This window comes from Ambystoma mexicanum, chromosome 3q, assembly GCF_040938575.1.
Source record: "Ambystoma mexicanum isolate Mex_15411 chromosome 3q, UKY_AmexF1_1, whole genome shotgun sequence".
Taxonomy (NCBI): Eukaryota; Metazoa; Chordata; class Amphibia; order Caudata; family Ambystomatidae; genus Ambystoma; species Ambystoma mexicanum.
This window is the reverse complement of record NC_090926.1, coordinates 1,266,045,452-1,266,072,838: the sequence shown is the minus strand read 5'-3', so window position 1 is coordinate 1,266,072,838 and position 27,387 is coordinate 1,266,045,452. Positions and strand designations below refer to the sequence as shown.

The following is a 27,387-nucleotide window of genomic DNA, read 5'->3' as shown; positions in this document are numbered from 1 at the left end:
CGTGATTGACTGGTGGAGGGTGGGCGAACCATGTGCTCACCTCTCGTAGTGTTGCAGCTTGAGACTGCATGTGCTAGCATTTTGCCTCACGAGTAGTACAATGGGCCGCTGAAGTGGTTGTTCGCTCTGGCAGGGCCCTCGTCGTGCGCACAATCAGACTATCCACTGGCAGCAGTAGCCGTCCCTCGTTTTTTGGCTGGTCTCAGCACTTTTGATCTTGGCTTTCGCGCATCATCCCACGTATCTCCATACCTGCCCTTGGCATCAGCGTCCGGCTGTCATGGTCAGAAGGGTTCAGCTTCCGCATTGGTGCCTTATTGTTCCGCCATGCGTCCTGGACCTTAGATCACACTTCCGCCCCGTGCATATAGGGCAGTATAGTTACTGTAGCTTATCAGCAGTGGGTATAGTGTAGAGCCCTGGGGTGGGGGAATAATCTCAGGTGACTGTTTCCGCGATATGCCAGAAAGCTCCCCACTTTCCTAGTCCATCTCACTACTGCTTCAGTTGACCACATGCAACCTCATGATGGTTACATGCAATGCCTATTGTCCATGTGCTCCTCATTTGACTTTAACACTCTCTCCTTGTCCTGTTGTTGCACATGCAACAGTGCCTGTCCCTTGTACTCCTTGTGGTAGACAGTGTCTCTTCCTTTGCCTGGATCATGCACTAGTGTCTCCCTTGTCCTTTATGCACACCTGCCAATTCTCTGGGTACAACCCTGCTTCATCACCTCTGTACCTTGTTGACTATTGTTCCATTGCGGCTTGTCCATGTGCCTTGTCCTCGTGTGGGTTGTTTGACGTGTTGGGGCTGTGCGCACCTCAGCGGAACTGCAGCCTTTCACAGTTCTGTCCCTTCCCCGTCCAGTGGGGGTTACTTAGTGTCTGGCAATCCACTTATCAATCAATCTGCTGTACGTCTACTGCACCGCAGGCAGGCACTGGTCTTTCCTGATCACTGTTGCCGCCCGCACTTCATCTGAGATCTACTTTTCAGTTTGTTTCTTGGCAGTGATCTGCCACTCCGTGGGGCCCACCGTTCCCATATGACAGCTTGTTGCGTACGCTCTGAGGACTGCCTGCCCTCTGCCCTTGTCTTCACAACAACTCAGCTGGCATATGTGCACTATGGGTCTTCGGTGCCTTCCTTTCACTGTGGCATCCTTTTCTTTTCTTCCCTCAGCGAACCATGCCACCCTTCCATCTTGCCTTCACTCCGTGCGGCGTAGCGCTTGTCGGGGCCACCTATTGTGACCCTGAGCACGCCACCCTGCCCCCTTCTATCGGGCTTGTTTCGTCTCACTGGAGCGCTGTCCGCCATGCGCAACAATGTAACTTTGCGGCGTGTGTGCCTCGGAAAACAACCAAAGGCAATGTAATCCTCGTTGTGGATACAATGTATTCACCCCCGCCAGTTGTATCTGAGCCTCTAGCGCTGTTCCACAGCCAGCGTCTGTGTCCCTGTCACTGATCACATGGATTCCTTTGTCCGAAAGCGTCCGCCATTTTGGTTATGGTTTCAAGGGACCAAGCCTTTTCTTTACAGTTCCACAGCGATAGTTTCATTCAGCAGTTCTGCTCCTTTGGGCGCTCAACGTATGCCCCATGCATTCCGCCTGCTGCACGTCCTTTTATATTTTATGTCCATAGCCTCATTCCTTCATGCCCATCAGGATCACTTCTCAGGTCTGCAGGAGTTCACGGAAAGAGCAGCCTATTCCATGGCTGTTAAACCACGCCCCCGCGTATTTTACCTACCTTAAGCCTTTGTAATTGCTCTATAGCTTTGGGGCGTTTTCTGTGATTGGTAGGCCACTCATCCAGTTCGCCCAGGCCCACTTCTGGAATCCTCCTAGGGTGTCTTCTCTGAAGTCCCTGGACCCTCAACTAACTTTAAAATGAAATACTTGTTGGAACAGTCTTCCTCTGGAACTCTGACTTTGCCTCCAACTGAACCCTATCTCTCACTGCCTACAGCTGGCACCTAGACCCCTAGGGACCCTCTACTGCCTCTGATTGAACTGATGCTATAGAATAAGGGACGTGCTGGATAAGAAAAGGGTTCTGCCTTGAAAAGCATAACAAGTGAGCAAAAGTAACTTGCTTGTAAAAGAAGTTGGTTAGTAACTGTAAATCTGAGAGTGAGCAGTTACAAAAGTTCTTGCTTACCTTGAATGTGTGTTGCATTTATCTGAAATAAGGTATATAAGGTTATATTACTCACCTGTGGATTGGTTGTGCCTCTTCCCCAAAGGTAATGTTGTTGGCTTCACTTTACTGTTCCTGTTAGGATAAATGTATGAGTGTCCCCAATTGGGTCTTGCTTCCCCTGACCTGCTGTTAGCCTGCCCAGAATAAGTCTCCATAAGGTTATACTTCCCTTTCAGTTGCTGATAGCCCCTTCAAAAAGTATATAGGTTTTACTTACCTTGAGTATAACTGTTATTCTAAAAAAAGTTAGTTATTGCTTCCTTTAGTCTGTGAACTGAAAAGCAACTGTAATTGAATACACCCCAAGGTCCAACTACCCTAGAATAACTTTTATCCTGGGTCAGACTTGTAGGTTTATTCTGTCCCTAGAATAAGTGTGACACTATTCAGAAAAGTATATTGTCCCATTGTGATTTCTTGCTGTGCGTCACGCTACAGCTGTTGGGGTCTACTAACCTTGTATTACTGGAAGTAATCTAAAAGTAACTTGGTGTTGACTTCCCTAGAACTACTGTTGGGTTTTCCAAATAAGGTGATATGCTTTGGTATGTGCACCTTCAAGCATAGTGTTGTATTTTTATAATTGTGGTTATATATAATGTGATAGTACTTATTTCCCCCAAGACTTATCTGGGCCTACTTGTATTTAAATAAGCAATTTATTTTTTTCAGTCTTTCTTTGGGCTATTTATATTGCAATTTCTTTGAACTGATTCTACAGTCCTCTCTCCCTCCTAAGAAAGGCCTGGCTGCTCTGTCTACGCTACCCTGAACTCAGGTGGTACAGCCTTATACTAAGAGGAGTCTTCTACTGCCTCAGTTGAATAGTTTTACTAAGCCCTTAGTTGGACTTCAGAGAAACTGTCCTCACAGTTTCCCCACTGTCTTTGAGGGGCTACAGCGTGGCGAGGGAGCAGTGTTTCAAAGGAGCCTGAGTGAAGCTGCCTGCATCCTGCTGGCGGCGTTCAGTGAAATGCTTGTTCCCTTGGGACATGTGCCGGCCCCATGGGTTTCTGAGGGTCAGGTGGTGAGACCCTGCCCTCAATCCCATGTATCCTGAAGGGGCTGCCTGTCGATGCAACGCTGCCCGGTGAGTTTTGTGAAAGTCAATGAGCGAGAAACCCCAGAGCGTGCTTGTGACTGCAGCGGAGTGGGAGAAAGGCACAGACTGTAAAGCAGCATGTAATGAAAAGCAAGCGACATATTGCAATGAGGCATGAAACATAAAGAAAGTGAAGAGTGTAAAGCGACACGAAGCAGGAAAGCGAGAGCAAGTCCTCTTTTTGGAAGGGGCATTGTGGCACTTGTAGTGAGAAGCCACATATATGAGAAAGTTAAAGGGGTCTGGAACGCATGTAATTAAGAAGAAAATGAAGCCAGCGTTGTTTCACGAAAAGGCATAAAGGTGACGGTTAGGCAGGATTGGATGCAGTAACCCTGTGGGAGTCTACACCAGTCGTCTTCTTGGTATTGGGTAACCCATCTATTGGTCTAGGTCTGTACTACACAAGGCGATAGTGACTGAGCAGCCAGACCTGTCTCAAGATGGGTAAATGTGAGCTGTAGAATCGAAATCCACACATACAAGTATCCAAATAACACTTACACTCACAGTTTTGTAGTAAAATAATGATTTAACTGTCAGTTTTGAATAATCATTATTTATAAAGGGCAAAATGCAAAAATATAAATACACTCAAAATCAAGATAAGCAGGTAGATACTAGTTAGAGATGCTTCATACACACTTCCTACTCCCTGAGATGACTTCAATTACAAGGACAGTATTGGCATTCATATATCATTTTTGTACTTGATACAATTCTGAGGTTGTGGATAGGTTGGGTAAGGAAAAAGGTGAACATGTTCTCATAGCATGTGAGCACTTTTCAATCTCCCAAAGAAGTCTAGATAAAACCTTTCTCAGAAATACCTAGCTAAACCAATTTACCACCCATGAGTGACAGTTAGGATCAAAGTCAATGGGTCAGAAGAGTCTGCAGGGAGCCAGGACAGCCCAAGTCAATTTGAACAATCCCTGTGGTGCTTAAGCACATCTTAGATAGCGCAAATGTCTTGCGCAAAGTTAGAGTTTGTAGAAAATCACTTTTGGGCAACAAGCTGTTAGGTTTGTGAAAGTCGGAGCTGAGATCAACTCTTCAAAAAGCAGCTACTGTATGTCTCAAGTGAGATAATGCAAGCTACAGACACAAGAGGTGAGTACCCCTTAGTCAGCACAGTACCTTGGGTCAGAAGAAGAGGATCCAGCTGGCTTCTGTTCTGGTTGCAGAGTTGCAGATCCTGGGTTCCTGGGCCTCCGTCATGAAGACAAGAGGGAGGACGGAGGATTCCTGCACTGCACTTCGAAGCTCGGCGGTTGCTACAAGCTCTTTTCAGTTCAGCAGCACGTTGCGGTTTCAGCTAGCGGCAAATGGCACCACTACGGATCTTGGCTGCTTGATGGGCTTCCTTCACTCCTTGAGTCCAGCACTCTGGTGAGGTGACTCAAGCTTGGGTCGTCATGCTTTGGGAGGGTTCTCAGTATCTTCCTGGAGCTTCCGTCCGGCTTGAAGATGTTGCACTCTACTACAGAGTTCTCGACCCCTGGCACTTGGTTCCAGCAGCAGCAAAGAAGTACAGCCCGAGGGGGAAGGTCTTCCAGCAAAGTTCGTCTTGGGGTTAGTTGGTCCCACCGACCCAAGGGAAAAACTCGTCCTCTCCGGCGTTTCTCTAGTCGATTCGGAAAAGCAGTTTCAGCACAGCAGCAGGGCTTCACCAGGCAGTTCAACGGTCCAGGAGGATGCAGCAAGCTTCTCCTCATGATTCCTTCATCGGATCGGTGGTCGACGCGGTCTTCTTTTCAAGAAGCCTCGCCCTTTATGCAGTTTTCTCCCATTCATACACATCCTAGGCTGTCATTTACACAGCAGGGTGGCTGTCTTGCGAGGAGAGCCATCCAGCCAATCCGCACTTGGTGCATTCGGGTAACCAGGGAGACTAAGGACAGGGAGTTTCGAGCACCCCCCTCGCTTCCTGCCCTGCCAGACACACGTGAGCCATAGGCGGGTTTCAGTACTGAAGCCCGCCAAAGGCAAAACGAACAAAAGGGCTAAATCTGGTTTGGAGCACATAGTAAAACCCAAGAAATACCTCACTAAGAAGAAATGGCAAAAGACCAGGACCATTTTGACACAATGGTCACCCATGGGTGCTATACTGCAGCTGAGGATTCAGCCTGTGGTAGAAAAGCACAATGGTAGAAAATTAAACCACTTCCAACAGCATTAAAAGTAGTGAAGGTAAGATAAAAATGTTACACGAGTAAGTGGAAAGAGGGGCTACTAAGTAACCCCGAGAGAAAAGGCAAGTAAAGTCAATTTCACTTTACTACTCTTGGGAACTGTATTTCACGCAAGGGAAGGTATTTAAACCTTAAGAGAAATCTAAATGACTTCTCTGACACTGCACTGAATGTGCTATGTGCCACCATACAAGAGGTAGATGGCTATGGAGTTTGTCAGACTCCAGAAACAAAGGAAATACAGAATCCAAACTGGTTCAAAATACACGCGAGAGTGAGAAAAAGGGCTCTCTCTCCAGGATGAAATGTCCTAAAGTCTGCAAAAGAGCTGGGGGTTTCTAAGGTTGAAGGGGAATTTGCACAGAAATGAGAATTCTCCCTAACAGTGACTAGAAGGGTGCGAGTGACTCGAAAGGAAGGGTGCAAGAGATAAATAAGTGTGTAAGAATCAGGAAAAGGACAGGTGCAAGGGTGTACAAAAGTAAAGTGAATCTAAGGAAGGTGCCAGGGGCACAACAAGGTGATGGAAGAGAAAGCCCAAGAAGGTGTCGGAGGGCACAGTGAAGGGAAGGATGAAAAAGGGGTGCAGGAAGCACCTGAAGATGAAAGGATATTTTAATTTACTTTAGTCACTTGTATAGCGCACCATAGGACCCGCAGGCGTGTGAGCGCGACAACCAAAGATCATGTACCGAACAGATAGTAGATTGCTAACCTTATTTAAAGAGCAGTGTCTTAATCTTTTTCCTAAATATTGCTATTGAGTCAATATATCTGAGGTTGGGGGCGGGGGAAATATCATTTCATGCTTTGGGAGCAGCCATGAAGAACTCTCATCAAATGACCTGAAAAAGATTGCATTTGGAAATGTGTAACTAATTTGTGTTATTAGACCTCAACGTCCTGGCATTAGATTTTTTGTGAGTGCTCCAATTAAGTAACGTGGACCCAACCCCTTTAGACATTTATGATATGATAGTTTATTTATATAGCGCCTATACACAGTGTTTCAAGGCAAGGGAGGGAACAAGGGAAAATACAACCACATGCTTACAGGCCATGAACAGTAAGGATGTGAAATTAACTATCGTACTCAGCCTGGCGACATTTCAGATAGTGCAAGAGCTAAGACATAGATAAGGAAGGGAGGCGGAGAGTGGGAAGGAAATGGAAGCAGACAGATGACTACCGTACTAGGCCTGACGACATTTCTGGTAGAGTCGGAGAAAAACAAAAGGTGAGGGAGAGGGGTGCAGAAAGGGCGGGGAGGAACAAAACAAGCGACTTTCATACTAGGCCTGACGACATTTCAGATAGTGCTGGAGGCGTGGTGGGGAGGAAAAAAACAGTAATGGGAGGTTGGAGGAAACAGACGAGGTTGCTATCATATTAGGTCCAGGTACAATTCTGATAGAGTAAGTGCATAGAAGAAAGTAAGGGGAGCAGTCATAGTCGGCAGACGAAACTGAATCCTAGTTTCAACGGGGAGCAGTGTAGTCCCTGCCTGGCCTCTGACACCTGGTCTCTCATTTTTAGGCCAACAATGATCCCAACCATACTGTTTTTCAGTGTCTGAAGTCGAAATGTCAGTCTGGCTACTCCAAATAAAAGGCTACTGCAATAGTCCATCTCTGACCCAACAATAGCCCTAGCAGTAGTCTCACAGTTGGTTTGAGAGATGTAGGGTTTAAGTTGGGCCAGCTATTCAATGTGATATGCCATAGACGACATCAAGCTGCCTATTTTTGCTTTCATGTTTAAATTCTCATCCACATCGACGTCTAGGCTCTTCACTTTCTTTTTAGTTTCCATATCACAACCAGCTATTAAAAAGTGTTTAATCTTTGTCCAATTTCTTTATTTTATTGCTTTGTGCCCGTTCTCATCAGCTCAGTTTTTTCTTTGAGCGCCAGTCCATTTTCCATCATCCACGATTCGATGAATTTCATCCGCCTCATGCCGACCTAACATAGGAATGGCACACTGGGTGTCCTCTGCAAAATTAGGGAACCCAATGTTATTTTTTTCCAGCAAGTTGAAGAAATGCACTGTAACATTGTTGTATAAAGATGGAGACAAACATGCTCCCTGCTGAACACTTCAAAATTACAGGAAGAGCCTCTGCCTCCCCACTCGCTACTCTACAACTTCGTTTGCTTAGAAATTACCTGGTCCAAAGGGCCACATTATCTGAAAATCATGCTACCTCCTTTAACCTGGTGACAAATGACCATGGTCCACCAGATCAAAGGTGGCAGACAGATCCAGCAGTATCAATGTCACCATCTGCCCTTAACCATATGCTGTAGCAGCCGTGATTTTAAATCCAGTAAGGCCGTCTCTGTACTGTGTCCCTGTCTGAAACCTGAATGCCGCTTATTCAAGATGTCATGCTCATTCAGGAACAGAGAGAGTTGCATATATGCCACAAGGTCCAAAATCTTCAACAGAAAAAGTGTATTTTTAATAGGACGATAATTTAGAGCAGTTGCTGGACAGAGACAAGGCTTCTTAAGCAGTGGAGTAATGCACACATTCTTTAGCTCTCCTGGAGCGATTCTCCAAGAATGATGTATTTACAAATTTACAAAGTGCGCCTATCAGCTGTTCCGTATTCCTTAATTACCATGAAATTGAATGGGTCTCCCTTGCAATTTGTTGGTGTCAAATTAGTAATAATTGCAGCCAGTTAGATTTCTGTAACAGTTCTAAAAATTAAACCAGTGTTCTTGACTCTCTGGTTGCTGAGTGGGACCATCTGTCAATATTTTATGTATTATATGATGGGATTTTCTGTTGGCTTCAATATTCTCTTTTATCGTATCAATTTTTCCCATCATAGAACCCTGAATAGTGTTACACCATGCAGCATTCTTTATAATAGTGTATGTTGTAACTTTACAATAGAATAGCAAGTGCAGGAAATACAGAGAGGGCCAAACGATCAGAGCGGTCGCGCTTAGGAGGAGCAAAGGAACCTCTCTGATTCTGCCCCATGAGTAGGTTATTTGAGAAAGGAACTGTATAAAGAGGAAAAGGTACATCCTGACAAGTTGAATATTGTGTTTTGAATCTGAGGCAGCCTGAGCTTCGGGGAAGGTAAGACTGAGAGGCCTAATGGAGGTGAACTTTTATTTGGTGAAACAAGACGATATAAGCTTGGTGAAGGTGTTACGGAGAATTCTCATTTCTGTGCTAATTCCCTTCTACCTTAGAGACCCCCAGCTCTCTTGCTGGACCTCAGGATAAAAATTAAAGTCCTGGAGTGAGTGAGACCTTTTTTTCACTCATGTTCTTTTATCTGATTCGGCCTCTGTATTTCTTTTGGTTTTGGAGTCTCACAAACTCCATAGGCATCACCTTTTTTTTTATTGGGACACCCAGCACCCTCTACGCAGTGTCACAGAGAAGTCCTTTAGATTTCTTTAAGGTTGTAAACTACTGTTCCCATGAGTAGTAAAGTGAAGTTGACATTACTCACCTGTTTTTTCCTATGTAGGTCCAGTACAGCCCATTTTATGTGTAAAGGACCGGAGGGGGGTGCCTGTACTTCTGCTCTCTATATGGTAGAGGAGAGGCACAGAGGACCCTAGCTTCTCAGCAGGTGATCCGGGCTGGTTCTTAAGTACAGTGTAGTCCCCAAGCACCCACAAAGGAATGTCCGCACACTGTATTGGTTAAAACAGTCTTTATATGATTAATATTCAAGGTTATATACAATATCACGATAACGCACTTTGTGCTCCGAAAATCAACAATGGTAAATATATACAGTTCTAAAGTGGTACCACAACAATTATTAGATCTCATTAAAGTGCATCAACTATACTGTCAAAATGTCACACAGATCAATAAAGAGGAAACCAGCAGTAGAGAGAGGAAGGAAAGCAAGATGGTTGAACAATTGGCAGAATACTGGTCACTACCGTTAAATACAGCTCTGTGTGGAGATCCCCCCCCCCCCCAGCCCCACCTGGGCAACCTGTAGAATAAAGATACAAGCCCAGTCCATATATTGTTCATACTAGACTTCCCAATAGTTCTGCAACCCCAAAGTACCTGGCGATGTAGTGTTCCTCGGTGGGGAATCGACAGCCCTTTTTGAGTGCCCTCCCTTTAAGGCAGGAGTCGCGGGTCGTCGAACGTCCGAAGGAGAACAGGATGAGCTACGACGGTGAAGTGGCAGCTTTGTTCCTAGCGGTGCTCGTTGACGGGGAAGCGTAAACGTCCTGCAAGGAAGAGGTGTGCGTGGCACCTCGGTGTCGCTAGTTCTGGACCACAAAGAGTTTGAAGAACTGTGGCCCAGCAAGGGCGTAGAGTCGTCTGCGTCTCTGTGGTCTTTGGGTGGTGGGAAACCCACCGGTGGATGCTCCTCGGCGCGTCGACGGTCAGGCCTTCTCCAGCAGGATACAGCGGCGACGATGCGGACGAGAGCGTCCTTGGATTCGAAAGTTCTTAGGCAAACGGGAGACGGTAGCTCCAGTCGGCGATGGCGGTCGTCGACAGTGGCGGACAACAGTCCGGGTGCTTCTCCTTGGCATTCCGCAGCTGTCCCCATATTGGATTGGCAGGCTGTCAAAGGTCTGTCTCCCAGGGAGCTTTGGCAAAGATCTGCTGGTGCACGATGGTCCCTCGTAGCTCGGGAAGAGGGCGCCTTACCTGGTCCTCTCTGGTCCTTGGAGGCACAGCAGCTTTCAGATTGTGAAGGAGAGCAACAGCAATTCTTCTCGTCCAGCAGGACTTCAAGGTCAAGCTTCAGTTGCTCCAGTTACTCGTCGTAGTGGACTTCAGCTTCTGAACACGATTCCTAGCAGTGAGAGGTCCCCAGATATACTGTTGATCTCCCATTCATTCCCCTGGGTCATACTCAAGCATCCAATCACGACTAAGGGCATTCAGGCAGCCAATCAGGCACACAGTGCATTCAGGCCATTCACTTCTCTCCAGACACTCACAACAAGTTATGTGTATTGGGACAAGTACCCAGTCATTCAACACGCCACACTGCATTCGTACCGGTTTCGGGCAGGGCTGTCTCAGTCATTTTGTCAAACACCAGATACTAGACACCCACAACACAGAATGCGTATTCGTCACACACTCCATTCACGCAGGTCCCACCCACAGGCGTGCCCACAACATACGGTCGTTGAGAAGGCTCCAGCCAGTCTGGTCAGCACTTCCCCACACTACCATATATGGAACTTCCACCCAACAGCCAGTCAGGGGGAAGGGACAAAGTCAGGGCTTCCCGGGACTTCGGCAAGATCAAGGTAACAGGCGATGGAAGGCAAGAGGCCATGGGGGCCATTTTGTCTCCATCAGGAATCTACCGATTCCAATGACCGGGTCTGGGCATCCCAAAATGGAGGACGCTCGGGACATTAGTCAATTCAGCACGTAGCTGCCACCAGCCCGTACCCTGCTCTGTGGGTCCCACACGTGCCCAAAAACATACCCTATGTGCACAGGGTTGCACCCCTACCCATGGGTGCCATAAGGGTATCCCATGGATCTGTTCACCAAACCAAGAGAGAGAGCTGCACGAACTCCTGCGCGGAAAACACAACAGGACACACGATAAAAAGCAGTAAAGGACAAGGATACGGAGTCCCTGTCCCTCCGATGCATTTCCAGCATCACACTTATGTGGAAGTACTGGGCGGTTACCTAGTAGCCCCTTTTCCTACTTACTCATGTACCATTTTTTATGTTACCCTCACTACATTTAATGGCTGGTGGCAGTGGTTTAATTTTCCTACCATTGTGTGTTTTTACCGCAGACTGAATCCTCAGCTGCAGTATTGCACCCATCAGTGCCCATTTTGTCAAAATGGCCCTGGTCTTTTTTCACCGTTTCTTGCTTGTGAGGTCTTTATTGGGTTTTACTCTGCGTGCCAAACCATGTTTGGTCCCTATGTTCGTTTTGCCTTTGGCAGGCTTCAATGCTGAAACCTGCCTCTGGCTCCATCGTGTCTGGCAGGCTAGAAAGCGAGGGTGCCAGAAACTCCCTGTTCTTAGTCTCCATGGTAACCTGAATGTACCCAGTGCTGGCTGGCTGGCTGTCCATGGAGGATAGCCACCCTCCTATGTGAGTGACAGCTAGGCTCCGAATGAAAGGGAGAAACCTGCATAAAAGGCGAGGTCTCTTGGAGTGACGGCAGAATCGACCACTGGATGAAGAATCTGAAGAAAAAAACTGGGTGGCTGACAGGGCGAAACACATTGTGTTGACTGTAGGTGATCCCTTTGTCATAGATCTGACATCTGACATCTTTTTCTCTACCTGTGGCGTCCCCCAGGGATCTAACCTCCCTCCCTGGCTTTTCAACCAGTATCTGGCACTCCTTGCCCACCGCATCGCCGCTCTCTGCCCCAACTTTTAGTGCTATGCGGATGATACCCAGTTCATTTTCAGGCTACCCTCGGCCTCCTCCTCTCCTTCCCTCATCTCTGACTGTCTGCTATCCAGGAATGGTGTGCCGCCAATGACCTCTGCCTTAATGCCTGCAAGACTGAGATTCTACTCATCGGCACCCCCACTCCCTCCTTCCCAGCAGCTCTCTGGCCGGCCTCTCTTGGCCCTCTTCCTGCTCCTACCTGCAAGGCAAAACACCTCGGTCATCTTCGACTCCACACGCTCCTTCTCTCCTCACATATCTGACATCTCTAAGAAGTCTCACTACCAGCTGCACCTCCTCAGAGGTATTCTTCCTTTCCTCTCCTTCCCCCAGAAGCTCACCGTCTCCAGAGCCCTAGTTCTCTCTAAGCTGGACTACTGTAACAGCCTCTATCTAAATCTGCCTACCTCTACTCTCCGCCCTCTGCAACTCATCCAGAACAGGACTGCGAGACTTGTCCTTGGACTCAAGCCCAGGGATCGTATCTCTCCAGGTCTGAAATCCCTACACTGGCTCCCAGTGGCTGCGAGGATTAAGTTCAAAACCCTCTGCATTGTACACAAGGCCTTCTGCGGCCTGGGGCCAAAATACCTTCAACTCTCTCTTCCTGAATATCTGCCCTCTTGTGCTCTTCGCTCATCCGCCTCCAACTCCCTCAGGGTCAGCCGCTTCTCCAAGCAACGAGCTGGGGGTAGATCTCTCTCCTCGGCAGGGGCCTCCCTCTGGAACAACCTTCCTGCTTCCCTGAAACTTGAGGAGTACCATCTCTGGTTCCGGAAGCACCCCAAAACCTTCCTCTTTGCTTCTGCTTTCTTTCCCCCTCTCCCCTGCTAAATTCCTGACTGAAATTGCACTGAATCTGCAACTGGGCCACTCTCACCAATCCCGGCCCTTGGCCCAGCCACTCTCCCCTTGCACTGCCTCCCTGGCAACCCCTGCACTGCGGCACTGTCTCTGTATCCCTACAGCCCCCCTTCCCAGCACTTGTCTGCACTTACCTTGCACTTGCCACCAGTTAGCCCTTATTATTATTTATCTTGTTATTCTACTTCCCCCTTTACTGCATTTTCCCCTCTCCCTTTCCCTTGCACTTTTCCCTTCCCCTCTACCCTTGCGCGATCTGAATGACACTTGGCCTAGTAGGATCGTTGTCTGTCTTCCCTTGTTCCCTCCCCCTACCTCGTTGCGCCTTGAAACACTTGTGTATAGGCGCGTTACAAATAACATATCATATAGATCTGCACACCTATGCCCTGCAAAGTCACTGACAGCAATTTTGGTTTGAAAGGAGTGTACACATTGTGGAACGCTGTGTATGAGTTCAATTTCACCGATATGCATGCCCTTTGCTAAGACCTTGCCACTTTTGCAGCAGTAGATATTATCGTCATCCACTATGGTGGCATGCATATGGGTTACCTGGCTTCCTTAGATTTGTTCTGTAGACTGAGGAGATTGCTGGATGTCGTGAGGATGTTTTTTCCCACCCATAATACCAGTAAGAGTATGGGCCACCGCTCATGGATGTTCAGAGACAGACGCAGGAAGGTGTCTCATCAACAGAAGCATGTATACTTTTTTTGTCCACTCGTGGATGTTCTTCTGCAACAATTACCTAATTAGTTGTGGAAATCCAGAGTTTTTCCCAGAAAATGGCATTTTGTTGTCACCCATTGGCAATGCAGTTTTGTTTGCTTGTCTACAGGATGCGGTTAAAGTTTACTGTACTAATGTGAGCACAAGAAAACACAAAAGCTAATAAAAGCCAAAAAAAGGTGTTTCTGTAGAAGCATCTAAAATAAATGAAAAAGGCCCTTACCACGAACTCCCCCTACCCCAGTTGAAAGTTATTCCCCAATGCCCGCACACAGCACGAAAGCCACAACTGGGGATTTTGCGGCTGGCGGCCACGGAAATGGAACTGTGGGGATTGTCCAATCGGATGCTTAGGGTGTGCGGCAATAGGAAGATGGACTGCTGCTTCATTCGGGCCCGGCCCTCAACATACTTTGGGGACCCGCACGTGCCACATTCGGTTCTTCTCACCATGCTGGCCTATGGAAATGGGATTGTAGCGATTATCCTACCAGGTGGTGCACAGGGTGTGTGTCACAGGAAGGCGCGCCAATAGGAAGAAGGACCCCTGCTTTACTGGGGCGTGGCCCTCACGGTACATGGAAAAAGGCACATGCCACAATCTGCGCTTCTCACCATGCTGGCTGTCCGAAACTGGCAAACCCTCCCGAGACTCCTCCTCACCTCTGTCTTGAAGTACTATGTTGAGAGTCCTCTGAGATTCTTGATCGGGACTTTCGATCTTCCTTGGGTTTCCCCTTCGTAACCTTCTTCTTCTTGTCGTGCAAATAAGGACGAGCTCCTCCAGAGGCCACCCTGGTGGGATCTGAGAACCCACACCAAAGGGAACCCTAGGGAGCCCGGCCCAATACTAGGGAATAATCCTCCAAGCACCAAAAAACCCTGGTAGGATGGTGAGTGATTCTCGTGGATAACAATAGGTACATAGTTCTTGAACACTACGATACTGTCCTCTTCCAAAAGGTGATCGTAAGGGCAGAATCCTTTCGTAGCAAGATGTGATTGGCGTGATGCAGAAGGAGTAAGTCTAAAGATTGTCAGCATGTAGCAGGAGAGGGACTGAAGGTAAGACTATGTCAAAGAGATGAGGTGGAAAAAGAAACTGATGCAACGTATTCCGAAAGGACCGGAATCCGAGAGTGAGAGAGAGAGAGTCTGTCAGGTAAGTAACGAGACTTTTGCAGATAGAATGCTGAGAAGGCGGCGAGCACAGACGGGTAAAACAGAATGCAGACGAGAAAGAGATCTCTCGTTGCTGCGATATGGCTAAAGTAAACCACTGCTTCCCCAGAAATGTAAATAAGAGCGCAACGGTAAAGCCCTGCAACCGCAGAATACGGCTACGACAGGAGAGATGACCAGTTCCCCGAGAGGGAGAACCGTAACAGGTAACAAGTGGCAGTTAAGCCAAGAAAAGGGGAAGGAGAAAGCAAACCCAGCGGAAAACACTGGTGGATAAACGGGAAATACGGAGCTTAGGGTGATGGAAACAGCAAAAGCACCGAAAAGACTGAAGGATCTAAAGCGAACCGAGAAGGGGAGAATACAGAGGACACAGAAGGCAGAAGGAATAGGGAGCTCCAGTTGGGGGAAAAACAAGGATGGTCCAGAAGTGGATGCAAGGAATAATGAACACAGTTGCAAAAGCGAAACCAGAACAGCGAGTTTCCAAAGACAGATACAACGCAATGTGCAGACGTCACAGACCGCAGGTAAAGACAGTGGAAGCCATCTTGGGTGAGGACTGGACCGGAGCAGTCCAACACAGGAATCTCCATCTATGCCAATGCTTCCAGGACTGCGGCATGACGCTGGCCAATGGAAATGGGACTATGGCCTTTGGTCAATCAGGTGCTCAGGGTGTACGTCACAGGAAAGGGCACCAATATGGAGGAGTCCTCCTTCACCGGGGTGAGGCCCTTGCAGTAATTGGGGAAAGGCACGTGCCACATTGTGTGCTTCTCACCGTGGTGGCCAGTAAGCACGGGAATATCGGGTGCTCAGGGTGTACGTCACAGGAAAGGACGACAATTATTTGTTACTTTGTGTAGTGCGTCTGGCAAACATGGCAGTACGCACAGTTTTCATCGTGGGTGATGCCTTGGTGGAAGATCTGGTCGTGTATGCCATCCAAGAAGGCTTTTTTGGCAATCGGTTTGGAGGGAATGGAGGCTTTGTGGCGCAGTGTAGAAGCGTGCTGTTTTGGCAGAGTGCTTGTAGAATGTCAGCGCATGGCCAGCACATTTTTCCCACTGCCAAGGGGCTTTTCTCATGTGTACCACTGAGAATAGTGTGGAACTATTCCAATGATTCCTGTCGCCAGCCAGAAGTCTGAAGGGGTCTCATCAACAGAAGCATGTGTGACTTCTTGAGTGCTGCTGGGATGTTCTCCTGTGAGAATGACATTTGTTCTCGCTATATACACCTTTTCAAAGGAAATGCATGTCTTTGTCGACCAGTGGCAATGACATTTTCTTTCACAATCTACAGGCTGCAGTGAAGACCCTATTGTAAAAATGTGAGCTGCCGTAGAAAACACAGAAATATTTATAAAAACTGCACAAAAAGTTGCTTTAAAAAAAAGAACTTTTAAGAGCCACAACTGACAATGTCCCCTATCCTGGTTGAGTTATTCCCCCACTCCCACGCGCGCACAGCACGAAAAGTGCACGAATGTCGCGATAGTTGCAGGGTGGCATGTGTTAGATATGCCCCTTTTGGAGGTGACGGCCATAGAAATGGGCCTGTAGAGGCGACGGGATTGGTCAATAAGGTTTTTCGGTGTGGCGTGTACGCACAGATTGTGGTACACGGTGTATTTGTGGACAGAAATGCAGAGGGTGCGCTTATGGCTGTGGGTATCAGGAGCCACAGCGTGCGGGTTCTATGGGCGTTCGAAATACATTGATTAAAGTGAATGCAAAACACTGTGCAGTGGCTGCTCATTTTGGAATCTATCGTGGATGTGTAGTGCTATGGAGCACCTACAATGAAGTGACTGATTTTGGTTTGTCTGTGAGACACTTTTGGTGGCACGCAATCATGCTGGCATTATTGGTGTTCATTGTGGAGGGAAAATTGCACAGCATGTTACACGCGTTCCAGTGCCATTTGGGATGAAGGCGGCACTTACACAGGACATGTTTGTTTTCGATCTTTTGCATAAGTTTCTATCGCATTATGGAGCCACCGATGTGGCAGCGTTATTTTCTATTTTGTCCGTGAATGCAGACAGCGTGGTACATTGCAAAGAAGTGCATTTGTGCCTTTGTTCGACGTGTGCCAATGTCATACTTTGCCCATGGGAATATGATGTTTCCCAGAACGAATACTTTTCCCCAGCTATAACGTTCATCTTACAATGCCTGCCATCCCGATTTCTGCACACCCCATCTAAATTGGCTTGGTGCCCTTCTTGAAAGTAGTGATTTTTTTTTTTTGTTGTAGTAAGGGTTGCGCACTGACACTCTTCAAAACGCTCTGCAACACATAAAGAAACCTCTTTGTACAGCAACCCCCTTTCTAACCGATTGAACTGCAGTGTTTAGCACACTGCCACGCCTCCCGCTCTGCGTGCGTGCATTGGCTATTCCATTGTTGATCTGTGAAAGGTGCTTTCTTTATTTACCTTTTTTCCTTTCCCAGTTTATTTTCATTTATTATGGTGTTCTCACACATGCCACACAAGGAATGGCAGGAAAGAGGCAGCACCTGCATGGATACTATAGGGGACGTGCCGGGCGATGGAATTATTGGGTGGCCCTAACCTACATAGGCACCAGTCATTGTAATGTTCCTGTAAGGACCGTTCCCACACACTTCCAAGTACCTTCCCAGTATACAGTAGCGCATTTCAGTCCATGCACAATACAATACACTTTGCAGGGTAAGGGTCTGTAGCGCGGCATATGGTTTGCAAAGGTTGTTTTACAGCTCCGCTGCCCTACAGGAGTACCCCTCTTGTTGCCCGCAGCAGATATGGCAAATGCTGTACATGAAAGTACCCTACGTAATTGTTGGAAGGGCGGTAGCCTGCCCACTGGTCCCTTGTGCTTTCATTTCAGTTGTCGTTACATGCAGTACAAACACTACGCCATTAATGTTAAGGGTAGCATTCACGGATGTACTTAAATTGTGGAATACAAGAATGTTTACAACAAGGCGAAATACAGCTTCATTACGTGCAGCAGGAAGCCATTTATTTTGTGCGACCCATGCAGCTATGGCGCTTTTCTAACCACCACTTAGATTGTTTGCGTTCTGCATAGTCTGCTGTTTCCATACTTGCCTTTACATGCACTAGTATGTGCGTAAACATAGTGCACCAGCTTTGCCATTTTGCAGACTTACTACAAACTGTCTGACCTGCAGTTACATGTTTTCTTCAACTGTACGACCGGCAGGCGACCTCTTGATACTTTCCATCACACTGCTGAGTGCAGACACAATGTATCCGTTTCATGGAAAGGCAAGCAGCAGATAAATCGAAGTAATGCAACATTTAACATGCCCACGTGACACTGCAGATTGGTGTTCCTTGTTTACCAGTGGCCGTTATACAGTTAGGAGCGCTTTAGCCACACATTGGTAGGTTTGCAGAGCCACCCACAAAGTCGCATTGGTACTTTAAATGCAGTAGCCTACTGCATGAATCCGAAGGGCTGGCGACAGGTGTTACCAGCATACAGTGGATGACCTATGCATGGGTCTAGGTGTGGAACGGAAACGCGTGTGTGTGAGAAGGTCACTGAGGCAATGGAATCAGTGGAAGCTACAGGTCCAACGATCCGGACCAGGCAGGAGGGGGGTTAACACAGCGGACCAACGTCAAACTCGCGAGGCACCAGTCCTAAAGGGAAGGACTGACGATTTGACCCGTCCAGTAGAGGAAAGCCTGAACCCTAGAGCTGAATCAACCCCTTTACGTACTACATGTCCCAGAAACCACCACGAGGGACAGAACCAGGGAGGCCGGAAAAACTAAATGAAAAGGAGAACCCTACATAGACATAAAACAGCCCTACCGTATAATTGCGGGTCCACACAGAGGCGAGGGGTGGCACATGCCAAAGTTAGAAACAGAACTCTGATCTGGGCGGAAGGGAGGAGGGAAACTCACTTCAGGTGTGAGGAAACGGAGGGAGGGACGGGTGGAGGCTGATTGGATGGGAGGGGTGGAGTTTGGGTTAAAGTCTGTAAACAGGAACTCAAAGGCTGTCTCTCATTTCAGCAGCAGACCTGGCCTGAAACCAGAGTAGTGGAGCGAATCTCCGTGTGATATCCATTGGGCATACTAGGAGACGAAAGGGCAGGCATCGAGGGGCTCTGTACCCTTTTCGCCCACAGAGAGGCGGACCAGCTGAGAAAGGAAGCCATATGTCGTTGGCTGGAGAAAGTGCATTTTTTTTGCGGAATACCAGATTGGACGGCTGACTAAAGAGCAGCTAGCTAGCATCCGCGGCAAAGCATTATTTAGGTGTATTTCTTACTTTACAACTCCAAGAGGTGGGAGTACCTTTAGGGTCCCGGGTAACCACAACGCCGAACTGATTTTCTTTTCTGTATTCATCCTCGCAACTAGAGTACTTCCAGAGTAAGCAGACGCTACCTCCTATGTTTGTTCAGCGGGTCTGTTTCGAGTGATGTGAACGCTGTAATAAAAGTTGATTGTTAACCCGATACCCGACTCCAGCCTACTACATTACAGTGCACTTCCACAACTACTTAAAAGTGCATTCGAAGATGCGGACATGCAGTCACTAATGGAGTCCTGCGGATACTTGCAGTGTGATTGCACATATGCCAACCAGGTGCAGTCTCCCTAGAAAATGTCCATATTGCTCATCTGTAGTCATCTCGGCCAGTAGTGTGAGGCACAGATTTACCATGCACTGTTAACACAAAAATAGAGCCTACTGACCCACTAAATAACATTTACAGTGTACATCTGTCATTGCTACGATACACCAACACTATTCGGAAAAGTAAGGGGTAGCGTAAATGGATACATACACCAGACAATTTGCCCTTTCCACACGTTTATCATGAGGGCAGCCAAGGAATCGGTAACAAACCGTTGTTAACGGGACGTTATGGTCATGTTGCCGTACCAAATACCTATCCTCTTGACAGAAAACGCTATGCTAAAGCAACGTTCTGCTTAAAGTGCCCTACCAAAAACCTATGAACATTGTTAAAGGGACGTTATGGCTAAGTTGCGCTAGCAAAAACCTATGAAATTCAATGGAAAAACGTTGTTACAGGGACGTTATGGTTACAGGTAAAACCAAAAAAAAACCTGAAATTCGACAGTTATGGTAAGCTAAGCAACCATCACTCGTGTAGTTGAGGTAAACTTTAACAATGGTCTTAGAGGAGTGGAAGGGTCCTGGAGAGGGAACAACAAAGAGAATGGTGGTGAGGGTCTGTCTGGAGGAAGCACTGGTGTAGGTATCAGCGATAGGGAGGCCTTGGTTGGAGACCAGGATGTCCCTCTTGACCTTCTTCTTGCCAGACTTGGTGAGAAGGATAGTATAGTCGATAGAAAAGCAGTTGGAAAAGATAGGCGAGACAGAGAGCACCATAGAGGATGCAGGAAGGAAGAGTGGGGTGGGGAGAAGGGAAGTAGGAGGGGGTCACTGGGAAGCAGGCAGGTGGGAGGAAACACTAGGGCAGGGGGGGCGACGCGGAAGGTGGAGGGGCACACAGGACAGAAAATCGGATGTAGTACATAGCCTAGAAGTAAAGAGTGGGCACAGCAGGCGTGGAACAAAAACTTAAGAACAGTAGACAATAGGTCAGGGGAAGGGGGCTAGGAAAGGGGGATGGAGAGGGGCTGCAGGAAATGCGGGGGGTCCAGCGGTCAGGAGGGGTGTGCGCGGCCGAGCAGAGAGCACATGCAGCCTAGAGTTGCGAGGGAGCGCAGGCAGCCTGAGAGCGCCCGTGACCTAGGATGCGAGGGAGCACACGCAATCGAGAAATGCGAGGTAGCGTACACACCCTAGATGGGAGGAAGCGCACGCGACCTAAGATGCGAGCTAAGATGCGAGGGAGCGCAAGTGAGCAGGGAACGAGGGGGGCAGAAAGGACCGGTTGCAGGGGAAAACAACGCCAGTGCAAGAATGAAAAGGGCCACCAGGTCAGGGGGTTGCGTGGAGTGCAGAAAGCTAACTCTCCCTGTAACTTCTTACCTGGTGGCCACAGACAGGAGGGTGAGGTCGTCCACACTTGCTGACTACGCCACAACCCCATTGTCGCCCAACACCTGCATCGCTCAACACCACAGGCTTGTCCTGCGAGGGCTTTGCCGCAGAGGGGCCGTACCTCTGTTCTAATGGGCACGAAGCATGGATGTAGCAGAGTGTGCTACATTAGTCGGGCAGCTTCTCCTATGCACCTGCATTGCTCAACACTGCGGCTTTGTCCTGTGAGGTCCTTCAGGAAGTTCTTTGCTCTCTCCCCACAAATCTCTGGATACATCTAGATCCATATTTAAACAGATTCTTAGACCATTTGGTAAGGATATTCGTGTAAAGAAGTCCTGTATGTCGGAGGTAACTGAACCTATTTTAAAAGGTCTTGTGATGGATCAAAGAAACATTGTTATTATCAATGTAAATAAACCCGAACGAATGGAATTCAGAGAGGTGCTGAAAAACAATTATCTTTTTTGGTTGCGTTCCAAAGTTGGGCATGGCTGTGTTAGAGCCCGGGATCTTGGATTCTCACGAAGGGTGCAAATTAAAGACTGGTGTGCTGGAAATTGGCACTGATTGTATCATCATTGGTTGTGGCCAGACTAATTTGTCTTAATTTCTGAGTCTATATGACCATGTGAATAGTACTTCCCCGGCCACCAATTCAAGACTCATTTTGAACGAATGTTTCTCTTTGTGTATTTTTGCCTTACGTTTTTGGGTTTGCTTAGTTATCAGTGCCTCTATGCGTATGGACTTGTGTGTAGGCGCAATATAAATACATTTAAATGAATAACCTTTCCTCTGAAGATCTTCATCAGAACTGGAACTGTTCATTTGACTGTGGCATTGCTGGTTTCCCAAATGTCCTTTTTCTGATCCTACTGGCTTTGGCAATGTTAGTTCTTCCATAAAGCTTAATTGTGAACACTTTTGTAGTTTGGAAACAGACTGCCTACACCCGTCTGGGAGAGGTTACCTATTAACAGTTGCTAGCTGTGTTCTGTCTGAACTTAACTTTCCCTCCAAACTCAATTTTACAAACGTGATGCACACAAGTGCGGTTACTGACCTTAACGGACGTCACTCTGTGCGCTGGATATGTAAAGCATAGGAAAACTTACTCGCCTGCATTATTGTCCCTTCTATAATTTTCTTCTATTTTTAATTCAATGTTACTGATAGTTGCTGCATTTTAGAGCTGTGTGTGTGTGTGTGTATGTATGTGTATATATATATATATATATATATATATATATATATATCTTTAATTAATTGTTTTCTTGGGTCTATATATGTACTGATTGTACTCCTCTACAGCTCACATTCCTCTCTCCTAAGATAAGCCTTGCTGCTCTGCCACTCCATCGACTTGTGTAGTACAGGCCTATCTGAAGAGTTGGGGCCCTAATACCAAGAGGTAAGTCCTATGAAGTCCCACACCAGTTGGACTTTAGAAGAACTTACCGAACATGTGCTCTGTGGTATCCTGCCATGGCCTCAGCCAATGCTATAGTCTGGTGTTTTTTGTTGTTGGGGGGAAATGGGTTAATGGCTGCACCTGTGCCCGCTTGCTGCAAGGTGCCCACAGCTCACCACATTGGTGCAATGCGATCCTTCACTACTGGTAGTCATTGTGCCCCTTGTTATTGATGTACTCAGGCTTTGCTTCTTCTCAACTGTGGCCTCTCTTCCCCCTTGCAGGATGCTGATGTATGAACACAGAGAGGCCAAGGAGCATTTTGATGTCATCGACCTTGACCCTTACGGCAGTCCCTCGGTCTTCCTTGATGCAGCGGTGCAGGCGCTCAGTGACGGAGGTGCGCGTCCTGTGGTCTTGATCCCTTGTGTTTCCAAATGTACTTGCAGCCCCAATCCTTGTGCCAGTTCAGATGCTCAGCTGCAACAACCCGCTTCTTTTTTGTGTGTTTCAGGTTTGCTGTGTGTCACATGTACAGACATGGCAGTTATGGCCGGCAACAGCGGGGAAACTTGTTACAGCAAGTATGGTGCCATGTCTATCAAGGCCAGGTTCTGCCATGAAATGGTGAGTCACAGCTGCTTCTGTGATATTCTATTGTGCTGTTACTGTTAGAAAGTTGTTGCTTTCCTCCTAGATACTTCAATGGGACACCCTTTCATTTTGCTATGGCTTGCTTGCTGACTAAATATTTTGGAGGCAAGTAAAGCCCTCTGTTTTACTTCCCTTGTTTTTTGCTCACGCTTGTGGGGAAGCTGAATAGTTCCTAAGACTATCGCAGGGTTCGGAATTGAGGGGAGCTTGGAGCGGTTTAGCTCCTGCTTGTGGTGTAGAAGAGCCTGGTTAGCTCGACACCTGTTAAGTATGTTTTTCTTCAGACCAATTGGTTTTGGACTCTACAAAACGTAACCCTTGGTGTTAAAGCCCCCAACTTCTAATACAGGCTGGTACTACCCGAGGTTGGTAGAGTGGCAGAGCAGCCAGGCTTATCTTGGGACAAGGAATGTGAGCTGTAAAAGAGTACAAGGAAATTGAACATGCATGGACACAGAGAAACACACAGTTGCCGTTATATTGAATACTGATTTATTTTATATATACACACAAGGCAGTTATAAACTCAGACATCTTGTATCAACTAACAACATCAAAAGTTCATTTAGAATAGTAAGGAAATAAAGCATGTTAAGTAAGTTGTATACTTTTCTTATCCACACATGGAGTGGCTTCAGTTAAGGTTGGTAAAAGCACTTATTGTAAATCTGCTCTGCAGTACTCAAGTTTATGTAATTTCAATAATGGTAAAGGGCAACAATCACAAGTAAGCAATACTAGTAGCAACTCTTATAAGGTTTAGGTCATCTTTTTCCCTAATAAGAAGGAAGGTATGTTTGGGTTTTGGAGGGAAACCAGCAATGCCTAAGCCAAGAGGTTCAGAGGAATTACTGTTAGGAAACCAACACTGCCCGATTCAATAGGAATACAACAGTTCTGATGCAAATCTTCTTAGCACAATCAGTTAACAAGTTACATTGTCTTGCAAAAAGGTTCATGAGCTTAGAAGCCTTCCTGGAGGGTCATTGGCTGTGAGGCCTGGGCGACTGCAAATGGGTAAACACCCAAACAGTAGAAACTGTGCTCCAAAAGCAAAGGAGCGACTCGAACACCTTCAGGTAAGTTTACCGCACGGCTGCAAAACCCAGCCTCCTAGTCCTTGGTCGTGGTGACGAAAGGGGGGCCTCGGACAGTGCCATCTTAACAGTTTTGGGGGCCCGGGTCACAGACAGCCTTGGGCCCCCGCAAACCATGTCCTACTCCCTCCCCCCGCCAAACCCATGTCGCCGTCGCCCCCCCCCCTGCGACACAACACCCATGCTCCCTCCCAATGCTTACCTTCGAATTGTTACATTATTCAGAAAAGTAATATGGGTGTAACTATCATTCCTGAAAGAAGATATGCATATTGTTAGGGCAAATTTCCCTTTCTGTGCTAATTCCCTTCAACCTTAGAGACCCCCAGCGCTTTTGCTGGACTTAGTACTTTTTAAATTGAACCCTGGAGTGAGTGAGACCCTTTTCTCACTCTGACGTGTTTTACCTGATTTGGATTTTGTGTTTTCACTGTTTTTGGAGTCTGACAACCTCCATAGGCATCTACTTTTTATAAAGTGACACACAGCACCCTCAGTGCAGTGTCACTGAGAAATCCTTTAGATTTCTCTTAATGTTTGAATACCTTTTCTTGGGTGAACTACAGTTCCCAAGAATAGTTAAGTGAAATTTACTTGACTTGCCTTTTCTCTTTGTAGGTCCAGCACACCCCATTTTATGAGGAGTGCTGCGGGGGTTGAGGGGTGGGTTACCTAGTAGCCCCTTCTACTATATTCTCATGTAACATTTTCTGTTACCCTCGCTACTTTAAATGGCTGGTGGCAGTGGTTTAAATGTGCTATCATTGTGCTTTTCTACAGCAGGCTGAACCCTCAGCTGCAGTACAGCACCCACGGGTGACCGTTTTGCAAAATGGCCCCTGACTGATTTTGCCATTTTCTGTTTGTGAGGTGTTTCTTGGGTTTTACTCTGCGTGTTGAGCCAGGTTTGAGCCCTTTGTTCGTTTTGCCTTTTGCAGGCTTCAGCATTGAGGCCCGCCTCTGGCTCCAGTGCGTCTGGAAAGGCAGGATGTAAGGCAGGTTCCCGAAACTCCCCTGTCCTTTGTCTCTAGGAATACCTGAATGCAATCAGTCCTGATTGGCTGACTGTCCTTTCAGGACAGCCACCCTACTGCGTGATTGACAGCCTAGGCTGTACATGAATGGGAGAAAACGTACTTAAAATGCGAGGGTTTTGGGACTACAGGCAGAGTCAACCACTGAGTCGACACCCAATGAAGAGACAATGATCGAAGCTTGCTGCAACCTCCTGGACCTTTGAATTGCCCGGTGAAGCCCTGCTGCTGTGCTGACTTCCTTTTTCACCTTGACAGAGAAGCTACGGACGGAATGACTTCCCTGAGACAAACTCCACTGGATCACCATCCCTGACTTGCTGTGCTTCTCCGTTGCTGCGAGAGCCCAATACCAGGGTCAAGTGTCCGTAGTCGATTGCAACGTATGCTGCAGAATGAATCCGGGTAGAAGCTCCAGGAGTCCCCTAAGGACCCTCCAGAAGCAGGACCTCCATATCCAGAGTCCTCTCACCAGAGTGCAGGAACGAGGGAGTGAAGGAAGTCGCACCAGTGTCCGAGATCCACATCTGTGCTCTTGGCTAAGCGCTGAAACCCTGAAGTCCCGCTGAATCGAAAAAAGCCTGTAGCTGCTGACGACCCCCCCCCCCCCCCCCCCCGAGTACTGCCGCACAAGCCCTCCAGACGTCCTCTCTTTTGTCCGCACGACTGAGGCTCAGTAACCATGGTCTGCACCGCTGTAGCAAGACAGAATCCAGTTGGACCACTCTTCTAACCAGAGGTACTGTTTAGGCTTGAGGGACTCACCTTATTGCCTTTTAGCCTTGCTTTTCTCACTGGGGAATTGTATTGGTGTTAAGATGGATTTCTGAACTCTGACCTTGTGGGCAGAGGTTCAGAAGGCCAGCCTAGTTTCTTGGAACAGGGTAACCTGGACAAGCCATACCAATCAAGGTAGCACTGGCGGCGGTCAAGACTAGGTCTCAGGAGGGGTGAGGGTGACTGAAATACCTCAATGAGCACACAGAGTAAAGGACACTTACAAACCACTCCCAGTCAGGTGTATAAATATCAAAAATACAAATCCATTTATTCCAAGGCCTTTGCAATTCAACACACAGTAAGAAAATCACAGTAATACTATCAAACCAATACAATCCTATCTATAACCATATATACAAGACCAATTTATTTGTATTGCGCCGAACAGCCCGCAGGCATCGGGGCGCAGGCGAGAAGACAAAGGCGGACAATAGACAAACAGCTGTCACAAGACAGTTACAGGTATCAGAGTAGTTAGAGCAGTTCTCGGCCTAATTCTCCATGGAAAAGGAGATTCTCTGCGGGGTCCCTCAGGGAGCCAGCATGTCTCCACTACTTTTCAACCTCTACATTAGATATCTATGCTTCGTCCTAGATCATTCAGATGTATTCTTTACCAACTATGCGGACGATACGCAGCTGGTATTGGAACTTAGTGGAGACCACAAAACTGACAACGACAATCTCCCCAGAATATATAACATCATAGAACAATGGATGGACTCCAACTGGATGTGCCTGAATGGAAGTAAAACCGAGTTGATGGTCTTTGGATCCACCCAAGCCAGAAACTCATTATCCCACGACTACGCAAACTTTAAGATCAAAGACACAAACATCAAAGTACTTGAGAAAGTGAAAACCTTGGGAATGATGATGGAAGCATCCCTAGGAGCAGACGCTCAGACTCAGTACATAAAGGAAACATGTAATTACTATCCGAGACTCCTCAGAGCCATCAGACCCAACCTATCTGAGAATAACTGTGCCACAGTAGTCAGAGCAACTATGCTATACCGACTAGACTATGGGAACGCACTAATGGTAGGAGCCAACAAAAAAAGCCTACAGGCGTACCAGATTATCAAAAACAATACGGTTAGGATAATCAAACGCAAATCTAAATTTGATCACATCAGTAGCTCGAGAAAGGAATTATATTGGCTCAAAGTGGAAAGTAGAATCCACTTCAAGGCTCTTACAATAGCCACAGATGCATCCATGGGAAGGCACCAGGCACTTAAAAACCAAAATACGACCCTATGTCCCAAGCCGTGCCTTAAGATCCACGGATCAAAACAGGATAGCAATAATGCCACACAAACGCATGTCCGGACTGGGGAAATCCTTTCCAGTCATCACAGCAGGTATCTGGAACAGCCTGCCAGTCCTCATAAGGAAAGAATCAAACTACTTACGCTTTCGTAAGCTAGTGAAAACGCACCTATTCAACTGAGATCGCCACCCCTGACCCACTGATCTTGAGATTCTATTAGGAACTGTCCTGCCACATTTATGTTTGTCCTTGTGTCCTTGTTTCTGCGCCCCAAAACTTGTGAGTTACCGACGCAATACAAATAAATAAGAGGAATTTCCTCATGAAGGTTTACTTGAAAAGAAATGTTTTAAGCTTCTTCCGAAAGGTAATGTGGTTAGTCTCCAGCCTAAGGCTGGTCTGAAGTTTGTTCCAGCT

General features: G+C 47.3%; 1 protein-coding gene across 1 annotated transcript in view; it reads left to right on the top strand.

Annotated features, from left to right (window-relative positions):
- Positions 1-27,387, top strand: part of TRMT1 (tRNA methyltransferase 1) — a 298,762-nt gene that overhangs the window by 93,844 nt on the left and 177,531 nt on the right. Inside the window, exons 5-6 of the mRNA XM_069604303.1 lie at positions 22,414-22,529; positions 22,644-22,756. Coding sequence (XP_069460404.1) covers positions 22,414-22,529; positions 22,644-22,756 — 229 coding nt within the window. The remainder of the gene's footprint in view (positions 1-22,413; positions 22,530-22,643; positions 22,757-27,387) is intronic.